The sequence below is a fragment of the Lissotriton vulgaris genome, chromosome 2_1 (genome assembly GCF_964263255.1).
Source record: "Lissotriton vulgaris chromosome 2_1, aLisVul1.2, whole genome shotgun sequence".
Lineage (NCBI taxonomy): Eukaryota > Metazoa > Chordata > Amphibia > Caudata > Salamandridae > Lissotriton > Lissotriton vulgaris.
In genome coordinates, this window is record NC_141687.1 from 827,002,047 (window position 1) to 827,020,200 (window position 18,154).

Here is an 18,154-nt window from a genome sequence, read left to right on the forward strand (position 1 = left end):
GAGAGGCCGAAACGTTATGCTGTCGTTTGTTTCAGAATAAAAAACAACAACTCACGGAATACCTGGTCCTGCTGTTTTCTTGAGGTAGCGTGGCTGCATGTTGCTTCGAGTGCCTTGCTCAGAACCCGTATGGATATATATATATATATATACACACACACACACATACAAACATACTCGCACAATACCAAACAACGCTCTCTGCTCACACAAAGCCAAGGAACCATCAACCAAAGTAGAGCTAGTGCATGAAGGAAACTACTGGTAAACCGGCATTTGCCATCTACACATTCAGCATCTGGAACATCATCCAAATATCAGTCAAGCCCACCACTACTGTTCTTTTAGGAAAGACCAGAAGACAACTCTTTAAAGAGCACTGCATCACAATATAGCAAATCTCCCTTCTCAGAATCCAGCCTCCATGCCTAGATTCACTTTGCATGCACCTCGGTCTTTGACTCTGTAGGTCACTCCACTGCATTACGGCTGGTGTACGCAGTACAAATAAGGATTGATACATAGATTTGGTGTGCATAATCATTATTTTGCCTTGGCATTAGCCAACTATCTGCTATGAACGCACCCAGGATCTGTAGTATGCTCAGGATAGGAGCCGCCTTAGGTACAGCCGAGAATGGATAGTGCAAGCCACTTAGAGATTGGGGTGGACTTCAAGCTGGAGCCTGAAGCCTGGCTCAGCTAGAGATCATGTTGGAACCTCAAGCCCATTATGAATCGAGCTTCCATGTGGCTTCTGCCTGCCTCCCTCACTCGTTCTTCTCAGGACGTGGTTATGTCCAGAGCTGCTGACTTTAGAAATCAGAAACCAGGTTGGAGTCTGAGCATCGGATCCACATTGTGGGTGTATCACTTAATCTCTCCATGCTTATAAACAATGCATGGGACCTTGTGTAATGTAACTAATTCATGTTTGAAAAAAAATATCACTTTTAATAAGTACTTCTCAATGCATGGCTCTAATGTGATGTATTTATGTCAAATGGTGAATTTTGAACAGACTGCATTTATCATATATTACGCGATGTTTGTTGTAGGATTCATATAGCAAACATTTTCAGGGCTGGGCTCATTCACAGGCTCTACGATCCAAGCCAGACCCTTGGCTTACCTTTCTCTGTTAATTTTTTGGCTCTCCTATTCCTACCTAGTGACGAGATATGGGGCTGTTCTGATTGAGATGGCATTGACCATGTGTTAGTTGTGTAGGCGTTTATGCGACATGCGATTTCATATTGTGTTATGACGTTTTGAGACCCAGTGCGCTCTCCAACTTCCACTTGCATTTCAACCCACTTAAAATGCTGCATGAACTAATTCGTAAAAAAAAAATGTGCAAGGATACAAACCGTTCTTTAATAACATATGAATGCGCTGGTGGAAACACAACTGTAAATCAGTCTTCATATAAAACATCGTGTGTCCCCCCACTCCATTTTTTAATGTTGTGGAACAATTCCCCCTCACTCCCATCACCACAAAAAGAAGAAACGCACAAAACACGTGTTGTCGTCCAAGATACTCAAAAAACAGAGAAGGAGCAGGGGGTTTTGAGGAACTCCTAAAGGCCAGATTCCTCCTCTGCGTCATTCTAGCCATGGAACGCGCTCTTCAGTCGGGCCGCCTCCATTCAGTCAGAGTCAGAGCTGCTGGAGCCGCCATGCTGAAAAACAGAAAGGGCCACAGGTGAAGCAGGTGCAGGAAGGGGCGTGGCTATCAGTGCAGCAAGTGTAGTGACACAGGGGCACATGTTTGGGAGGAGCCCAATACGTAACTGCCACGTTTTTGGTTGGCTTAGGTGTGACAGTTCCATATGTGCAGTGTGTTTATGTGTGACGTTTAAAAGTTTGACACTTTGCATGACACTTTATTCTCAGTGATTGACATAATTTTGCCATAGCCGATGGTTTAAAAGGTGACTTAAGAACGGCAACAACCCGAAACCATAAAACACAGGTGATGTGGATAGTGGTATTTCATATCTGTGAGCCACAGAGTACATTGAACGGGGTGCCTCTCCTGTTGCTTCCCAGTCTCTCCCTCATGGTCTCTCCCTACCTGCCACTCACACCTTTCAGGTCTCTTAGGTCGAGCCTAGAGTCAGCGCGCAAGCACTGCTGTGGTGAATATCTGCTATAGTTCAGTACCTGAGGGAAGCCCTGCCCACTCCCTCGCCAATATTTTTCATTGGCTTGTGTCTTTCTCCTTCGTAAATGCTGCCTTCAGATTTGTTAATAGGCTGGTTAGTCCCTCCTTATTAAGTCCATGTTGTCATTTGTATCCTCCCATGGCTACTGGCCCCTTTACTTCAAGTGTTACACAGCACCCGTTATTAAGACTGAGCACCATTTTCTTTAATGAGGTTCTCCTACTGCCTTCTCTACTCCTCCCGTTGTCCATGCCTTCTCCCCCCTCCACCCGCTCATATTCCTGTTGTCCGTGCCTCCTCCCCCACCTGAACTCCTGTTATCCGTGCCTTTTTGCCCCCTTCTCCTCTCACCCCGCCCACACATGTTGTCCATGCCTTCCCTCCACTTCCCCCCATTGTGCATGATGACCACGGTTCGCAATGCAATAGGTCTTGCATAAATGTGAGCCCTATTGTACTGCAAATGCTTGTTGTTTCTCTGCCCCTCATGTCCATGCGCCTGGTCGTATTTCCTCCACTTGAACCCCTCCTCCCTTTGTCATCTCTCTTGCCGCCCCCTCACTTGTCTACGGTTTTCCAACGCTCAATCTTCCCTTCTCCTTTTGTCTGCTCTCTCGACTCACTTACCTCCCTCCTACTTTGGTCTCTCTCGCTCTCCTTACTTTCCCTCTTCTAAATATTCTCTGTTGTCTATCTCATTCCCACTAACTCTTCTACCTCGCCCTTTGTCTCTTTCACGCAGTTCCCCAGACCATTGTCTCTTCTCTCACTTCCTTTCCGTCCCTTCCTAGTCTCACCCTCCTTTTGCCCCTCCTCCTTCCCCTTACTCCATCTTTCTCCTTCTTCCATTCTCTCCACTCATCCAAAGCCTGGCGGCTCCAGTGTATATTTAGAGGTCCCGCCTCGTTTAGTTTTAAAGGGTGTCTGTTATTTAAAGTTTCGTTTCCAAACAGTCACTTACCATCTAGTTCTGACTTTAACCTACATCATGTTCTATGTGGTACTCGTATTTCACTTCTCTAGTTTCAGTTTAAATTCCCAAATGTGAAAAGTGATGTTGGCTACAATGCTATGCTGAGAACTGGTGAACGGTGTCAAACATGACAGTCACTTTGGAACTTCTCTGTCATGTGAAATACCTTCCCTGGTTTGTGAGAGGTTAGCAGAGCTGCTCACCCCAAGGGGCTGTTATGGCCTCCCAGGGTATCCTTCGCAAACTGTGAGTGACAGGCCAGCTCTGATGACGTACTGCCTATTTGGACATAATGGTGGGCCAGCTGCAGGCGTTCGAGCTGCACGGACTGGGAAGTGAGGTCACAAGGGCGCATGCTGAGCGGAAAAGGGGCATTCCACACCCAGCGGAGAAATTGGGCAGCATGACCAGAGGCACCTGCTTCTAAGCGCTGCCATCTGAAACATGGGAAACACCAGAGTCCCAGAGGTTGAGAACAGAGGTGTCAGGACAGTGCTGAGAGCCCTGTGAGCTAGCAGAACCCAGAGCTCCCTGCAGCCATTCCAAAGCGAGGAGAGGGAAATAAACTGTGTGGGAGGGGTGAAGAGGCTATGATTTCAGTGACTTCTGGTGACATGGAGAAAGAAAATAAGATAGAAGGGGTCGGATTGCAAACCATGATTTCTACCTAGAGCAGGTGAGTAACGCTGGGTGCATGAGGAGAAAGGAGATCGCGGCGGTTTCTATGTGAAAACAACGAGGCTCCAGAACGGTCTATTTAGTACTTTATTCTAAAACCTTTTCAGGGTGTTAAAAAGCAATGCTTCCTTTTTTAAAGGTACTTACAGCTAGTGGCAATACAAAACAGTAGTGCGGAGTCTCGATAGGCCTGGAGCATGGCTAGCTTTTGAGCAGCAGGTGCAGTGCACCATGGTCCAGAGCCCTGTGGGTCACATGGAGTCCTGATAATTGCTGTATGTCACTACACCAACAATAGAGACATGGGCCATTTTTCCTTCCCGATCCGGGGCCCGTGGTATCATTGCCATGGTACTGGGCTCGGCAGGCTCACTGCAGAGGGACCAAGTCATGAGCTATAAATTTCCACAAGTATACAGTCCTGCATTGTTCATGAGGGGATGTCTTTGCCACCAACCAACAGGTAAGTATAGCGCTGCCTTGTGTTACTCCGAGTTTGCCAAGCAACGCAGAGCCACAGAAGGTGTGTGTAGTGGGCAGAGGTGGGAGGGAGAGGGCTTGTGGGAGTTACAAGGTCTATGGTGAAAGCACGGTCCGACATAGTTGAGGGACTGCGTACAGGCTGATCTGAGGAAGGCTTGATTCAGGAGAAGGACAGCCTTCATGCTGGACACACTGTTTTGCAGCCCTTTGTGAGCCCTCTCTAACTTAGCAGACATTCCAGTTAATCAGCTACATAGGTTTGACGGGATGCAGATGGGGACATATGTGAATTTTCGATACCAGTCGAACTGGAGTACAAGGAAAAGAAAATTATGCAGCATTATTTTGCATTTTGATGGCAGTATTGTCTTGCCATCATGTCATTTTAACACACATTCATACTGAAGAGATTCCAATAATTAGCAAAAGCTGAAGGTTTCTGATAACCTCCATCACCATTCTCATAGAAAGGATCCTATACTATAATATAGCCTAATAGCCCGCTGCCGGGGTTGTACCAGTTGTTTTTAAAAAGGGCCTGAGAGTTATAGGCCCAAGCTACAGGCAAGGGCCTTTAACCGGTATAGCTAGAAGCAGTAGGGCTGTACGGCTATTAGAACATTTCACTTACTGTGTGTAGAATGTTCTAAAAAGATATAGGGACAAACATTGGAATGTTTGAGATCCGGGCTTATACCAGCCATTATAAGCCCAGAGCTACTCCGTGGTCTTCAATGGAGCTCTCAACATTCCAATGTTCGAATATTCTATACTATGCTATACTATGTTAGGCTGCGCTATACTATAACATGCCATACTATACCGTACTATACTATATTATGCTACACTGTACTATACTATGTAACTATACTATCCCATACTAGACGGCGCTGTACTATACCATACTACGCTATAGTATGCCATGCGATACCATACAAAGCTATGCTATACGGTACTATCCTATAATAGGCTACGCTATACTGTGCTATGCTGTATTATCCTATGCTATACTATATTAAGCTATGCTACACTATGCAGTACTATTCTGTACTATGCTATACTTGATGCAATTGCTTCACGGTTTGTGCAGTTTGGTGTGCGTTTTAGAATCATTTGCAAACCAGCCCCCCTCTTGGGTAAAGATTTCAAAGAGTGACGAGACCGCACACAATCACTCACTCAACACAGACATCTCTAGAGCCTGCCACGTCCAGGGCCCTTAATGGCTTCTGGTTCACATCACACAAGGGCTTTGATTGCAGGCACTCAGGAGGACGGCCACAGTTCTAGACCCAACCAAAGGGTGCAGCACATGAACTAGGCATATGGCCGAGGTGCAAAATCTGCGTTTCCACGGAATTAAACGTGATGCAGACTGCAGGTGAACAGTGTCCCTGAGATGAACACGGCGTATCTTCAGTAAGAGGAAATAGCGTGCCAGAACTACCCCAAGCGAAGCTGATCTGCATTTAGGTCGATTCGCCACCACATTTCAAAAACAGGAGGTTAGGACTATCTCTTCAATTCATGAAGCCGTTAAATGTCGAGGTCTTGTTTCCAGAGCTTCAACCAAAGGAGATTAAACAATTTGGGGCCCCGACTCGTGGCCTATGAGATAGATTTGGGATTAAAAAAAAAGGGGAATGTAGCGCCTGGAAAGCGGGCTTAGACTTCCTCATGGGGCTAGAATTGCCGGTGTTTGAGGCCAGGGGTTGCCCCTGGAAACATTACAAGATCTGGAAGTGGTGGGCAGATTACAGGGGGTTGACCTTGGAGCCCCCGATTTATTTAGACGATGTACAACCTACTGATGGGGACCTCCGGGCCTTGGAGGGTATTTGATGCCTACTGTGATTTAGCTGTATATAGTGGCAGAATGTGGACACGTGCACTGGGTTAGGGTGGGATAAGGGATGGGTAGCGGGGGGGTTGTCTTTTGGGGTAGTTCACAGGGTATGGGGATGTGGGAGGGGGGTGATTTGAGAGTTTAGGCTGTATATGCATCCTGCTACGTGCTTACTGTTGACAGTGTCCTCCTGATTGTGGAGAACTGTACACATGCTATGCCTAAACTTCTAATACAATCAGTTGTGAAAGAAAAAAAAAAGGGGGAATGGAAGAGCCTCGTGGGAAAAGGATCTTAAGGGTGCACTAGCTTCTGATGCCAGGGGTGGGGAGTTTGCGAGATATGCGCCCATAATGTCTCCTTTCTCCTGAGTCTTGGGGGCGGGGCATTGGGGGGGGGGGGGGAACGGCACTAAGAGGAGTGGTAGTCCACTCTCTTCACTGCGCATGAGGGTTTGGCTGGCCGTCTCATGCCGGCCAAACCATCATGTGCAGTAAACCTCTCTCCAGCCACAGCTGCATTACTGGGGTTGGAGAGAGCAGGCAAAGGCTCCCAGTCTGTCCTGGAGCGCCAATTGAGGGCACTCAGGCCAATCCTGAAGCTGCTCTCATGTGAGAGCAACTCCAGGATAGGCTGCAGGGGATTATGGGAGCCTGTGCCTAAAGAAGAGGAGATGGACACGGTTGGCTGAAAGTAAGTTGTTTTATTATTTTTTACTTTGCCCCCTCCTTTCGCAACCCCTATACTCACCAACCCTGTGTCCACCCAACCCAGCACTCATCCCAAACACGGGCCACTACTGGTGTCCTTATATACTGCATTACGTTCTGAGGTTGGATAAACATGGTTAATGTCACAGCTTCCTGTCTCGGAGATGTTCAGAGTCACTGCCTTAGGCTCTTATGCTGGCAATGGTTGATATGTGGAATATTAAGGATAGACGTAAAATCAAAGCACAGACTGTCTTATAAAAGATAACTAGGCCAAAGGGAACAATACATGGCGCTTGTGATGTCCAGCTGGGTATGGGGCATTGGCTGACATATGATGAGAGATAATGGGGTAAAAGCAGGGCACAAGTCCTAAAAAAAAAAAAGAGGGGGAGGGGAGGGGGGGACGCAGTCACCGGACGTGACGCCATGACAGGAAGTGACGTCACGACAGGAAGTGACGTCACGAAAGGTGGATTGCACCATCGGGCTCATTGCCTCCCCTCGCTTAGATGCGATTGCATCTGCGAAGCTAGTGCGTGTGCAGCTTCCTGTGAGCTCCGATCTCGCCCCAGAGAAGGCAGAGTGAAGTCCAGCTGTTTGGCAGGGAGGAAGGCATCCCCTGGTAAAATAAGTGGGGGGGGGGGGGGGCAGAACGCCGTCCACCCGCGTGGTACCCAGACTCGAGCCCTGGGTTCAAGGTTTTTACTGACACATGGGTCCTCGACACCTGACAGACTGTCACATGATGGGGCAACCTTGTTCCATGATGGCGTTACTGTGCACACCACGGCATTGACTGCCATATGGTGTGATACGTAGTATTTATTTGCAATGATTGGCCTACAGTTTTGGGGGTTACCTGGCAACATGATGCCATTGACTGGCACATACTTATTTACTGGAAAGGATGGTGTTACATACACATGAGCGTGCGAGGTATCTAGGTATCCTTGTGCAATCGCGTGTATGGTATTGTTTATTTATGAAGTGGGGATGATGTAACAGGCATGCTCCTTGCATGCAGTGTGTTCTTAAAATGTATTGTTGGGAGCTCGTGGGTTGTGATTTATTAAATGTGGGATGTAGGTATTTATTGCCGTTTGTTACGCCGTTACTTAATGAAACAAAAGGAACCACCTCAAAGGGGATTATTGTCTGCCTAGATATGTAAGGCATACACAATGTTTGTTAAATTACCCCTCACACACCAAAAGGGCCCTTGGTGTCATGCTTCATCATAAGGGTCTTCCCGCCCGCTGCGTGACGGGACGTGCTGCGACTTGGCGACTACGCTGGAGCACTGATATTTGTAAGTGCTATGTGAGGTGTATTTGTTGCGAGTGAAAAAGGCGTCAAGGGTGGATGAAAAAGTGATGTTAAAAAATACCTGGCCTTATGGGTTCCAAAAAACTTTATTTGGTCATGGGCTTGTATTGTTAAAATTTGTGGTCGGAGAGATCACACTAGTAATGTGCGTATTCTCCTTTGGGTGTCAACATGTTTCGAAGCCAGGGATGCTTCTTCGTCAGGACAAAGTACGATCCCTCAGTCACTCACTATGTTGCTATCAATATGTGAATAAATTATATACAAGTGATGTTAAAAATACAATACCCAATTGGTACAGGTATGACTTTTCTAGAACTCTATCAGTATTTCTGAGTAGAAGCCTGTAAAGAGAGCACAGTTATTTCCGGTGTGCTCCCAATTCAAAGACCCCTATGATGAAGCATGACACCAAGGGCGCTTTTGTTGTGTGAGGGGTATTTTAAACAAACATTGTGTATGCCTTGCATATCTAGGCAGACAATAATCCCCTTTGAGGTGGTTCCTTTTGTTTCATTAAATTTTGTTTGGAGGATGCATCCACCACAGCACACTTAGGAGCACTACCTCTACACTCCCTAATCTTTGATTTTGTGTTACGCCGTTCAAAATGTAGCCTGTGCTTGAGAAGTTCTGCTGTACTTTAATGCCTGAATAAAAGAAGAAATCTTCACTTTACTGCTTCCTGTGTTCTTATGGATTCCTGGATTTTATTGCATTTCACTTTCCAGCAGATGGTACTTTGGGAGAAAATTTATGCATTTATTGAAAATGACAGGCGGATCTTTCAAAAGAAACGAGTGAATTAGCAAACGGTGATAAGCTGATACTTCTGGCAAATTCATTGGCTTGCTAACAATGAAAAGGTAATGTCTGGCAAAAAATTAATCTATATTCATGGAATAGCAAGAGGAGGATTGGGACAAAAAGCTACTGGAAAAGAATGATGGCATCAGGGATACTGGTGTATCTTAAAATGTGAAGCTTGTGTTTCAGCATGGAATAATATTAGTGTGTTTATCGAAAATTTGAATTATTATTTTGATACAAAATTACTGTTTCAAGCAGACAGTTGTGCTGATTTGGGGACAGTTATTGTTGGCGTTAGGTCATCATTCCTTGGTGGAAAGCGGCACTTACTGCTCTAACTTATCTAGGGACTAATCGTGGGTGTTGTATGATTTCTGAGTGCAGCTTTTTATGAATGGTGAGGTCTGGAATATCAATTGAACCTTGCTCTGTTGAGCTTTAAGATTTTTCCAACTTTAGGCTAATTTAGGTGTCAAAGACCTAAAATGGAGATCTTTCACACTTCTGATTTTCCCATCTTTCATCCTCTATGCCGTTTTTTACGATGTATGATATGATCGACTATCTGTCTAGAAAGGACAGACTGGGAAGCAGAAGAAGGCAATTAAAGTAGATGTTTTAAAACTTTTAAATACTAAATTGCATATGGAGATTATTTTAACTGGGATTAAAACATATAGATTTTCCTTGTCTGGCAATTTCCTGAAAAAGAAATGATGCGAAAAAGGTAGCACTTTAGCCAATTTCTTTAGGACATTGCCTTTCAAAATGCATCATTTAGTTTCATTTTTCAAAAACTTCTGCTGGTTGGAAGTTGAGCTGTTGAACACTACCCATAGAGTGAGTTCTACTCATTCGCAAGGCCATGAAAATTGGTGTTTAAGTGTGATCGTTAAAAAATCTCAAGGTTTTATAGCAATTTTTTTTGGAGTAGTAAAATGTACCATTTGGCCCCCATGAAACATTTCTCGCCTGGAAGGTGAGCTACCTCCGGTCCTCACTCAGTTTAACTCCTCCCCAAAACCCTCTAGGGCTCGTAGGGCTTCCCTCACTCACTACGCACAGGTTACACTCTGCGGGCCTTATTCACAAAGGTAAACTTACACCTGTGCAAGTTTATGACTTTCTGCCATTCACAAAGCTTGAAGACTGCCTATCTTTTTATGCGCAGTCTCCGTCACGAATGCAGAGACTCCACAGTCGTAAAGATACTACTCATAAAATTACTTTGTAAATTGCAAAAAAATCGTAAACTTACTCCAACCCCTCCTGTTCTATGCTCCTGTAGTTTAATAGGATTGCATTCGATGACTCCAGCTAGATGGGTTGGGGGGGGGGGGGTTCCACTGGGTTATAACTATGTACAATCAGGAGTAAAACCAGGATCATTTTCTAAGTATGACCATTACAGATCACCCTTTTGACCTTTAACCATTACAGATCTGCATCATTAGCCCATCCATATCACCTGAATAACATCTGCCAGGGAGAAGCCAACTCTTTCAACATTTACACATTGGATCTCCATGTGTGCCTTTTTTTTTCTTTACGATTGCAGAAACAGATAAAACACCACTTTTCATGACTAAGTAACCAGTAGGCCATGGGAGGGATGCAGCTTGGTTGGGACTCCCTGCCTTCCACTCGGCTTGTATTGGAATGGTTATAGCACCACAATGGGGGTGGAAAAGGTAAGATATCTGCCAATGGAAGAGAACTAGACAATACTTTATAAACATTGGTATGCTGACAGTAGTAGGGGGAATCCCTCCTTTATTTTCAAGGAGTTGTGCGAACATGCAGACATTATGAACCCTCCTTCACAGACAGAATTACAAATGGGCAACAGTGAACAACAGCTGGACTGATCCGCAACACACTCCTGAGCTGAAGTGGAAGGAACGCGCTCCGCAAATGAGGCAGACTGAACCCAGAACAGCAGAAACCTGGCGGAGGGCTAGTGTGCGAGTGGGCCCCCCCCCCGCGATCATAGAAGGTGCGAGATATCAGAGCGCCGCCGTGAGGGGCTGCGACTGAATTCAAACTCAGCGGCAGAAGACAGAGGTGTCCCGCGCTAGATTATGTAGAGGAGCGGTCTGCGGGCTCCGCGACAAGAAAGGTGCGTGCCCTGCTGTAATGAAAATGTGCGGATGACGCAGCGTTCCTGGCTCCATGATGCGGTGAGGGAGACGCGACCGATCCTCCTGCACAAATGGCCCAGATTAACAGAAGGCAGTGGGTGCGATATCAATGTAAGGATATCCCCGCGGGCAGTGGCAGAGCTGATCTCCTCGCTATGGGAGCCTAGCCAACTTGTTCAAAATCGCTGGGGGTATTACGGAGCGGTGAACAGCCACATGCAATCCTAATGTGGACTCAGAGGACCGACCGGCATCAAAATGAAGATTGGTGCTCTCGCCAGAGTGCCACACCATGCACGCTGGGCTGCTCCCAACAAATTCTATCTGGACGTATGTTCAATTTGAAGTAGCGTCTCATGCAAATTCTCCTTATGCTCGTCTGGACTTCAAAATGGCAGCCGCGCTTGAGACACAGGATAATGTTGCCCTAACCTGAACACAAAAACTGTTCATGAAACGACTTTTTCCCATCATTATTTCGGATTTATACTGATCCCCAACTAACACCTTCAATATTCAGGATGCATGTCGACACTTGGTGAAAACATGAAGCTTTTCCACTAGGTGCCTGCACAAATGCCCACACACTCACTATTATTCACGGAGGGCAAGCTTGAGGACAAGGCGGATCACTGAAGCGGCAAGTCAGTCCCCTGTCTGACCCCAAGATTGCTGCCATAGTGGGCCCCTCCACATGGTTTTACTTCCCTGGAGCAATAATTGGACATTGACCAGACCTTGAACCCATCCCTGAACATGCTTACACATCAGGACTTGGAACCTGCAGAACTTAGCCCAGACTGTGGAGACCAAGCGATTTGGCTGATGCCTGGTGGAGCTACCAAATAGCTAAAAGAGGAGATTGGTTGTGGACCCCCCCCCCTCTTCCGTCACCTACCCAGCCAGACCTTAGCATATTTTCCCTTTGTCTCTACGTCCTATCTTTTTCCTACCCCCTTACCCTTCCCCGCTCCTTCCACCTTTTCCCCTATGCTCTTTAAATTCTTTTCTTGATACTTATCTAACTCTTAACTGATGTAAATTGCAACATTATTGTTCCTCATTTAAAGCGCTCCGATTCCTTCGGGTCTAGCCAGCGCTATACAAAACTCATTAATTAAATATGTTCCCATTTAGTACTCTTTCTCTCTGTCTACCTGGCTAGCTCCTATCCCCTCTCCCCTGAATCTCTCCCCTTTCCTGCTACTCTGCCTAGCCCCCTGTCCTTTGTGCCCTTTGACTAAGCACTCCTTCTACCCATGTTGGGGAAAGATCCAATATTTATACTCTGGAGTCTCAGCAAACCCACTGAGAGAGTCCACTGCGCAAAGGGAGCCACTCACACTAGAGGTATGGTATGGCACCCCCTATCCCCTTTTTGGGGAAGGATCCAGTATGTAGGCCTTGGAGTCTCAGAGACCCCTCTGAGAGAGTCCACTGCGTAAAGGGAGCCTCTCGCAACAGAGATAGGGAAGTGATGCCACTTCCCCTGGGATCACAGCTTACTGGACTTTAGATGTTGCTTTGACTAGTCTGCTGGTTTGTGTCCCCATCACCCTTCCCCCTCCTCTTCCCATGCTGTGTCTCACCCTCCCCTCCTCTTTCCAGCCTTTAATCTCTATGCTGCACCTCTAGCCAAAATCATCAGGAACTGCGGGTTCATCCCTCGGTCTTACGCAGACGATACCTAAATTGTGGTGGCCATCTCTAAAAACTCCGCGGAGACCGCGAACAGTTTCAGATTGTGTATGGAGCAGGTCAGCAACTGGATGCAAGACAACTGTTTAAAACTGAACGGGATTAAATCAGAGGTTATGCTACTGGTGGCTAACCCGGACATTTGGTCCAATCTCTGGTGGCCGGACAGCCTAGGTAGATGTCCTACGCCGTGGATAAAGTGAGGAATCTAGGAGTCATAGTTGACGCCAAACTCACCTTTGAAGCGCAAATAAATAATCTTTCCTCATCGGTATGGTATATGCTGAAACATTAGAAAATTGCTGCTATACATTCCGCTTGACACCGCCAAAACCTTGTTAGCCCAATCCAAACTAGATTACGGCATTGCTCTTTATGTGGGGCTAAAGAAACAGCTGCTACTTAAACTCCAGAGCCTCCAGAACGCGGTGGCCAGGCTGGTTCTGAATACTCCCAAGTTCGAACCCGTTGCGATAAAGTTGCGAGGCCTACATTGGCTCATGGTCTGGAAAAGAATTCAGTTTAAATCAGCTTGCCTAGCGTATATATCACTTCATGGCTCAGTCACTAGTTTCCTAAAATGCAACCTCAAGTATGAACCATCCTGGACGTTAAGAACTAGCAGCGCCAAACTCCTGGTAACTCCCAGATTCAAACAGCTTAGGTGGGGGAGAAGCTTCATAGGCAATACGGCAAAAACCTGGAACAAGCTTCGGGTCGAACTGAAAAACAGCCCCTCTTTATGGTCGTTCCGCAAGAACTTGAAAACCTGGCTGTTTTCATCTTAAACTCTTTTGTATCTGGAGCGGCACTACTTCTACGGTCAGGCAGTTTTTAGCTCTTATAGCGCCACGGTCTACTGCCCCCCCTCCTACCCCCTCCCCTGAATCTCTCCCCTTGCCTGCTTTTCCCCTTACGTATTTGTGCTTATTGTTTATCCCTACCTTACAAGTAACTAAGTTGACATGCTCTAAGAACTGTGTAACCTTTGTAACGATGTAACCTGTAACTATGATCTGATACTCATGTAAAGCGCTCTGATACCTCCGGGTCTAGCCAGTGCTATATAAAACCTTTAAAATATATAAAAAAATAAAATAAGGAATGTTTTTCAACCAGGGGATCGGACCATCATCAAATGGACAATGAGAGATTTGCTTGAGTTGTCCAAGATGTCACACAGAATACCAAGTTTAATAACATCCCCTTTATTTCCCATACTTAATTGTATGTTAAGTGTCTAGCCCCCGCAATTTCATGGCCCCTTGCCGTCATCAACCATGCAGCAGTAGAAGAGACGTGGAAAGCATACACACCATGGCCTCACCTGTGCCTTTCTATTGGCCCAAATTAAAACTGATGTCTTGCCACCAATAGCCACCAATCTCTACACATTTCTCCCCTCCACCACTAAACCACAACTGGAACCATTCCACTCTTCTACCCCATTGATACTGTGCTGGTGCATATTTTTAAAATACTTAATTGATTCACCATATAACACTTAGGCCTCAGTATTGTTGCGGGTACCCTGGCAAACAGAGCTGACACTCAGTTTCCAGGCATTAGTTTGTTGGTAGCCCTCCGTGGTCCAACGCAGGATTATCCCGATTGATTGGAGGGAGATAGATTTAGAATACTTACGGTTGTATCGAAGTTGGCGGTCTAGTCGACCGGTCTGCCCTACAAAACCGGATGCTGAGCGGAATGCGCAGCGGACGCGCGCAAGTGTAGCGCTGCTATGTGAACTTGCTGGAACTTGTTGAAATTCTTTTTAAATGCTTTTAAAATACTTGCATGTTGAAACATTGAGATTCTATGTTGATGCATATTTTTTGAATACTTAATTGATTGATTCACTCTGTAAAGCTTAGACCTCAGTATTGTTGTGGGTACCTTGGGAAACAGAGCGGACACTCAAGTCAGTTTCCAGACATTAGTTTGTTGGTAGCCCTCCCCGGACTTGCGGTTGTAGCGAGGTTGGCGGCCTAGTCGACCGCCTCCCCTACAAAATCGGATGCAGAACGCGCATCGGATGCGCCAAAGACAAGCCTGTCTGCGCCCGTCCGCACCCTTCCGTCGCCAGAAGCCAAGAAACCTGCCCCTCTGACTCCAAAGCAAGAAAAAGGTACTAAAATAGCATATACTAGTATCGACCTACTGAAGCTAAGAGGGGGGTTACATGCTGGGTGTAAGCTACTGAAGTGAGAAGAGAAATTCAGTAACCTTGAAGGTCTTTACGCATGTAGAGCATGCAGGTTTCAGAGTAACGTTTTGAACCACGATCCAATCAAGTGGGGTGGGTGCGCGGCTTCTGGACATGCCGAAATAGCTATAGAAGCCACATTCGTCTTTAAAAAGCCAGGACAGAAGCCCAGTAAAATCCACACATTCTCCATACAAGAGTGGAAAGGCTTTGTCGGTAATGTTAGATCACTCCTGAAACATGCATGGAAATATGGGATCTGCTTGATTCGGAGAAACCGGATTTAGGCTTCCTGACTGAGACCTGGTTAAAACCACCCCTGCATTAACTATAGCACTCCCGGAGGGCTATAAAATTCAAAGACTTGACAGACAGCTCAAGGTGGGGGAAGGGATTGCAGCCCTGTCTCTAAACAATAGCAGTCACCTTTTTGAAGCAACGGAGCAATGAAAAAAATTGAAATCTAATTGTCAGGATAGACCTAACCCCACAGCATAGCTGGAAGGGAGCTTTAGTCTCCCTTCCCCCTGGCCCCATTGGAGACTTTTCGTTGCAGCTGATGGAATTGATAGAAATTATTTGGTAGAAATGACATATGGAGCTCCTACTTTGAGATTTTAATGTCCAGAGGGAATGCGTGGAGAATACTGAGCCAGCAGCTCTATTGGCCGATTTTGCAGCATTAGACATAACTAAGACCATCGAAGGCTCAACCCATACTGCTGGCCACACTTTAGATATTATTTTCACTTACTCGCCCCACATCATATGTGAAATTCCACATCCTGAGAGTTGGTCAGTCCATGCACTTGTCAACTTTCAGATTCAGGGGCCCAGAGCTGGATTGGCCTTGACTCTAAACACTCATTTAGACAGCAGCACAAAATCACTCCAGAGGCCTTTTCAGCTACCTTCCCACTGGCATGGGATGGAAAACATGAAAAGGTAGAGGAGGGATTAGCCCACATCAATGCCCTGGCGAAGGCTGCAATTGATGAACTCGCGCCTTTAAAAACTTCAATGGGTAAGCCTAGGCAGGCTCAAACAGCCTGGTTTACCACTGAACTATGCAGTGAGAAAGGCTGTTGTAAAAATCCAGAGAGGCGGTGGAGGCAGACCCATAAGGCAAGGGATAAAGAAAAATATAGGAAATTGGCCCAGTATCACAAAAATATAAAAATAGCCCGGAAGCATCCATTGCTCAGCAGTTAACTCGGGCAGGGAATGCACCAAAAGCTTTATTTCAGATACTTGAATCCCTTACGAACCCCAAAGCGGGTGATCGGGAAGAACCTCCATTCCAAGCTCTATGCGACACTATCGCAGAATACTTTGAGCAGAAAATTGATCAGATTCATATTAGGATCACCATAGCTGGCAATATGAAGTCGGTCAGGACTTATGACCACATTCCCTACACAAGGGGGAAGCCCTAGATAAGCTTTCCTTCATTGACTGGGGAAGAAGTGGAAACCTTTTTCCACACTGTGAAATGTGGCTCTCCACTCGATGTAATACCAGCCAAAATCTCTGCGAGTCTCGCTAAACAACTGTCCGCTCCAATTTGCTCCATCTTGAATGCCTCATTAAAGTAAGGGCACCTACCATCCGAATGGAAAGTAGCACAAGTCATCCCATACCGCAAACATACCAAGGCCTCTATGAAAGATGGCTTGAATTTTCACCCCTCTGACCGCTACTGAGAAAATCTTGGAAAAGCACATTAATAAACATCTGTCATCTCAAGTCGAAGCGTCAGGTTGCTTGTATGCGTCACAATCAGGCTTTAGGCCCATATATAGTACGGAGACAGCCCTGATGGCTGTCACAGACACCATCAGGCTAGCATTAGATAGAGGGCAATCCATTCTGTTGGTGCGGTTAGATATCTCCGCGCCATTCGACACAGTCGATCATAAGATTTTGCTGAGGAGACTAGAGGAATCGGAGTGGCTCTGCAGTGGATGTTTGCCTTATACTATCCTGATCATGTAAAGCGCTCGGATACCTCTGGGTCTAGCCAGCACTATATAAAACTAAAAAAAAAAAAAATAGATGACTATCTTCCTCTCGGATAGTTCCCAGACAGTCAACCTGGGACCTTATAGATCTAGGACTAAGAAGTTGACCAAGGGAGTAAAACCGAGCTCCTGTTAAAGCCCTACCCTATTAAATATCTATGTGGCTCCCCTGGCTGGTCTCCTGAGGACTTACGGGTTCACACCAATATCATACACGTACGACACCTAGCTTACCTTTTCCTTTGACAAAACCTCAAGACGGCCAGACTACCTTCTCTACCGGCATGCTAGCAATATCTCAGTAGATGTGTAACAACTATCTACAATTAAATGCAGGGAAGACAGATTCTGCTCTTCGCAGAGGCAATACTGCTGTGGTGGCCGGGGGAGTTGGGTATCTCGCCTGCCCCAAAGACATCAGTAAAAAATCTAGGGGTACAAATGGAGCAGAGTCTGAATGTGAAGGAGCAGGTGGCACATACAGTGAGCACATGCTTTTATGTGCTGAGTCTACTGAGACAAGTATTTCCTTTTCTTTCAGATCACACACGGAAGACTCATCAGGTGCTAATTTTCAGTCGACTCCTGTAACGCTTTATTGGTTTCTGCTAACAAGGCCTCATTAGATTGCTTACAGGTAGTCCAAAATACAGCGACAAGGCTGGTACTAAATTCCCCCTACAGATCCCAGTCGCTTCCGCTGCTGCAGTAACTGCATTGGCTGCCGATGCGCAAACACATAAAATTCATGGTTTGCTGCATCGTCCATAAGGCGGTGTTTGGCAATGGTCCAACATACCTCGGAGAAATTCTACCAATACACTCCCGTTAGGGATCTGCGATCCACCTTCAAATCCCTCCTCAGAGTGCTCAGGATCAATAAGTTTAGGACAGGGGGGGAAAGCTTTTTCGTATCTCGCCCGAGGCACTGGAATTCGCTCCCTACCACACTGAGGCAGTGCCCGGATCATCTTAAGTTTAGAAAATCACTGAAAACGCACTTGTTTTAGTCGTTTCTCATAGTGCCAGCACTCCTACGTAAGTCCACAAGAGCAGAGATACCCCTTAGGCGGTGATTCAGGTGCTATA

At 46.1% G+C, this 18,154-nt stretch overlaps 1 protein-coding gene across 1 annotated transcript in view; it reads right to left on the reverse strand.

The window, feature by feature from the left end:
• Positions 1–1,358: 1,358 nt before the first annotated feature.
• The window catches only part of LOC147731229 (uncharacterized), a 54,624-nt gene continuing 37,828 nt past the window's right edge, over positions 1,359–18,154 (reverse strand). Inside the window, exon 4 of the mRNA XM_086958708.1 lies at positions 1,359–1,684. Coding sequence (XP_086814834.1) covers positions 1,633–1,684 — 52 coding nt within the window. The 3' untranslated portion in view covers positions 1,359–1,632. The remainder of the gene's footprint in view (positions 1,685–18,154) is intronic.